General features: G+C 68.0%; 1 protein-coding gene across 1 annotated transcript in view; it reads left to right on the top strand.

The window, feature by feature from the left end:
• Positions 1–4,089, top strand: part of NACAD (NAC alpha domain containing) — an 8,890-nt gene extending 4,801 nt beyond the window's left edge. Inside the window, exons 3-8 of the mRNA XM_035026537.1 lie at positions 8–2,680; positions 2,785–2,900; positions 2,988–3,062; positions 3,408–3,554; positions 3,625–3,774; positions 3,865–4,089. Coding sequence (XP_034882428.1) covers positions 8–2,680; positions 2,785–2,900; positions 2,988–3,062; positions 3,408–3,554; positions 3,625–3,774; positions 3,865–4,089 — 3,386 coding nt within the window. The remainder of the gene's footprint in view (positions 1–7; positions 2,681–2,784; positions 2,901–2,987; positions 3,063–3,407; positions 3,555–3,624; positions 3,775–3,864) is intronic.

Below are 4,089 nucleotides of genomic sequence, written 5' to 3'. Positions count from 1 at the left end.
GCCCCAGAATGCCCAGAGCCTGCCACAGAGGCCCCAGAACGCCCAGAACCTGCCACAGAGGCCCCAGAACATTGTGAGGCTGCCACGGAGGCCCCGGAATGCCCAGAGCCTGCCACAGAGGCCCCAGAACACCCAGAACTTGCCACAGAGGCCCCGGAATATTGTGAGCCTGCCACGGAGGCCCCGGAACATTGTGAGCCTGCCACGGAGGCTCCGGAACGCCCAGAGCCTACCATGGAGGCCCTGGAACATTCTGAACCTGCCAGAGAGGCCCCGGAATGCCCAGAGCCTGCCACGGAAGCCCCGGAATGCCCAGAGCCTGTCACGGAGGCCCCCGAACACCCAGAGCCTGCCACAAAGGCCTCGGAATGCCCAGAGCCTGCCATGTGGGTCCCAGAATGCCCAGAGCCTCTCACAAAGGCCCTGGAATGCCCAGAGCCTGCCACAGGGGTCCCGGAGTATTCTGAGCCTGCCACGGAAGCTCCGGAATGCCCAGAGCTTGCCACGGAGGCCCCAGAACACTCAGAGCCTGCAACAGAAGCCCCAGAATATTCTGAGCCTGGCACAGAGGCCCCGGAATGCCCAGAGCCTGCCACGGAGGCCCCAGAATATTCTGAGCCTGCCACAGAAGCCCCAGAATGCCCAGAGCCTGCCACGGAGGCCCCAGAACACCCAGAGCCTGCCACAGAGGCCCCAGAATGCCCAGAACCTGCCACAGAGGCCCCAGAATGCCCAGAGCCTGCCACGGGGGCCCCAGAACACCCAGAACCTGCAACAGAGGCCCCAGAATGCCCAGAGCCTGCCACAGGGGCCCCAGAACATTTTGAGCCTGCCACAGAGGCCGCAGAACGCCCAGAGCCTGCCACGGAGGCCCCAGAATGCCCAGAGCCTGCCACAGGGGCCCCAGAATGCCCAGAGCCTGCCACGGAGGCTCCGGAATACCCAGAGCCTGCTACAGAGGCCCCAGAACGCCCAGAGCCTGCCACGGGAGCCCCAGAACGCCCAGAACCTGCAACGGAGGCCCCAGAATGCCCAGAGCCTGCCACGGAGGCCCCGGAATGCCCAGAGCCTGCCATGGAGGCCCCAGAACATTCTGAGCCTGCCACAGGAGCCCCAGAATGCCCAGAGCCTGCCACGGAGACTCCGGAATGCCCAGAGCCTGCCATGGAGGCCCCGGAATGCCCAGAGCCTGCCACGGAGGCCCCAGAACATTCTGAGCCTGCCACAGGAGCCCCAGAATGCCCAGAGCCTGCCACGGAGGCTCCGGAACGCCCAGAGCCTGCCACGGAGGCCCCGGAACGCCCAGAGCCTGCCACGGAGGCCCCAAAACACCCAGAACCTGCCACGGAGGCCCCGGAACACCCAGAGCCTGCCACAGGGGCCCCGGAACCCCCAGAACCTGCCACGGGGGCCCTGGAACGCCCAGAGCCTGCCACGGAGGCTCTGGAATGCCCAGAGCCTGCCACGGGGGTCGCAGAACGCCCAGAGCCTGCCACAGGGGCCCCAGAACACCCAGAACCTGCCACGGAGGCCCCAGAGCACCCAGAGCCTGCCACGGGGGCCCCAGAACGCCCAGAGCCTGCCATGGGAGCCCCGGAATGCCCAGAGCCTGCCACAGGGGCCCCAGAATGCCCAGAGCCTGCCACGGGGGCCCCAAAATGCCTCAAGCCTGCCACAAAAGCTCCAGAATGCCCAGAGCCTGCCACAGGCCCCCCTGGGCCTGCCATGGAGGCCACAGACCCACCCAAGCCTGCCTCCATTGGAGAGGAAGTAGCTGAGGGCCTGTTGGCACCTGAGCAGGGAACCGGTCCCAGTGCCTGTGTGCATGCTGGTGATGGAGCCGAGCCCCACTTGCCCCTGAAGGAGGCCCCAGGGGGTGAGAATCAAGGGGCTGGAGGCCTCGAGTCAGCACCCCAGGGTGCTAGGAAGGCTCCTGGGGATAGTGGCCCAGAGGTACATCCTGCTGCTCGCCCCGAGTTTGGCCACACATGGCCCCAGAGCCCAGTGGAGGAGGGAAGAGCCAACCCTGAGCCCAGGTCCCCCGTTGCTGTGGCCTCAGAAGCTGGGCTGGGCTCCTGCTCCAAGTTTCCACCGAGGTTCGTGCCCAGGCCTGGCAGGGGCTGCCCCAAAGAGCCTGCCCCCACCTCTCCAGCACCCTCTCGGCAGCCAGAGCCCATGCTGGGCCCAGGCAGTGGAGAATGGGCACAAGTAGCACCTGGAAGCCCCAGCTCGTCCCCAGCACAAGCCCCCAGAAGCCCTGCCAGGGGCCTGCCCAGTGTGCCCCAAGACAGGCTCCTCGTCCCAGAGCCCTCTGCTCCTGGGGTCCCCACAGAGGCAGCCCCATGCCCCATGGCACCCCTCGCCCCCTGCCCTTGCCAGGGCCCCAGGGAAGACTCAGATGAGGGCAAGGAGTCCCCGGGCCCTCTGGGCCTCCAGCCGCCACGGGCAGGAGCCCAGCGGGCGGTGGCTGCCTTCTCAGGAACCACGAAACCTCCTGGGGCCGGGCATCGGGTCAGCCTCCCACCCCACTCCCCGATCCTCAGCCCCAAGACGGCCCCCACGGGGGACACCCATGCCAAAGACCAGGCCTGGCGGATCTCGCCCCCCTGCCAAGTGCCTCCTGGCCCTCGAGGGCTCCCGGCCGCCGAGCAGCAAGATGACCAGGACAGCCTGGAGGAAGGTGAGAGGGGCCGGGGCTGGAGCGCTGTCCTGAGCCGGGGACCAGAGGTGGCAGGTGGGTGGGAAGCCATCCTCAACGCACACACACCCCTACCCCATGCCCAGACTCGCCGCCGAGGGCTCCAGGATCCGGCCAGCACTCGGACAGCCACGGCGAGTCGTCTGCAGAGCTGGAGGAGCAGGACCTCTCAGGAGCGCAGACAGCACAGTGCCCGGCCCAGGTGCCCGGCCCGGGAGGGGGGAGGCTGCACCCCTGGGAGGGCTCCACCCCACCCTCCCCTCAGGTGCTCAAACCCCATTCTCCCCAGGCCCCGGCAGGTGGCAGCAGCGAGGAGACCGTGGCCAAAGCCAAGCAGAGTCGTAGTGAGAAGAAAGCCCGAAAGGTGGGTGGGGGTCCCGCTGGGGCCACTCCGCGAGGGCGGGGCCTGCTGCATAAGGGGACCCTTCACACCCAGGGGCCGTCGGGTCGTGAAACTGCTGGGGCCGGAGCATCCATCGAGAATGTGCCCCCAGCTGGGGTCTGGCACCCACTGAACGCCCGGGGGGCTGGTGTTCCCACAGGCTCTGCCCAGAGACCACAGAGGGTCGGTCCCCCAGGGTTGGCGGCAGAACCCTCGTTCCCCCCATCAGTGTGCTCTCTCCCCCTGGGCCCACCCGCTCCTCCCCACCCCAGCCTGGGACCCCTGGGGTCGATGCCCAGGTCTGAGCCCCCCGCTCTGTGCCCCCAGGCTATGTCCAAGCTGGGCCTGCGGCAAATCCAGGGGGTCACCCGGATCACCATCCAGAAGTCCAAGAACATCCTGTTTGTCATCGCCAAGCCCGACGTCTTCAAGAGCCCAGCCTCAGACACCTACGTGGTCTTCGGCGAGGCCAAGGTCTGGCAGGCCGCGGGCGGGGGCGGGGGCCCGGGGTGCGGGCTGGGCTGACCGCTCTGTGCCCCTGCAGATCGAGGACCTGTCCCAGCAAGTGCACAGAGCTGCTGCCGAGAAGTTCAAAGTGCCCACGGAGCCTTCCGCCCTGGTCCCCGAGTCCGCGCCCGGGCCGCTGGTGAGGCCCGAGTGCGAGGAGGAAGAGGAGGAGGAGGAGGAGGAGGAGGTGAGGCGCAAGGACACCGGGCTTGGGGATCCTCAACTGCTTTTCCTGGGGGCGGGGCAGCCCCAGAACCTGCCTGCTTGCCCCCCGCAGGTGGATGAGGCAGGGCTGGAGCTCCGGGACATCGAGCTGGTGATGGCGCAGGCCAACGTGTCGCGGGCCCGGGCAGTGCGGGCCCTGAGGGACAACCAGAGCGACATCGTCAACGCCATCATGGTGAGTGGCTGGCCCCTTCTGGGCCCCCTGCTGCTGGCCCTGCTGCGCCCCTCCCCAGCCTGCCCTCTCTCTCTGCGTTTCCCGCAGGAGCTCACCATGTAG

The sequence above is a fragment of the Mirounga leonina genome, unplaced genomic scaffold, assembly GCF_011800145.1.
Source record: "Mirounga leonina isolate KUSES-001 unplaced genomic scaffold, KU_Mleo_1.0 Mir_199, whole genome shotgun sequence".
In the NCBI taxonomy this organism is placed as follows: Eukaryota; Metazoa; Chordata; class Mammalia; order Carnivora; family Phocidae; genus Mirounga; species Mirounga leonina.
Note: the sequence above shows the minus strand (reverse complement) of the source record. Positions and strands in the feature narration are given on the sequence as shown.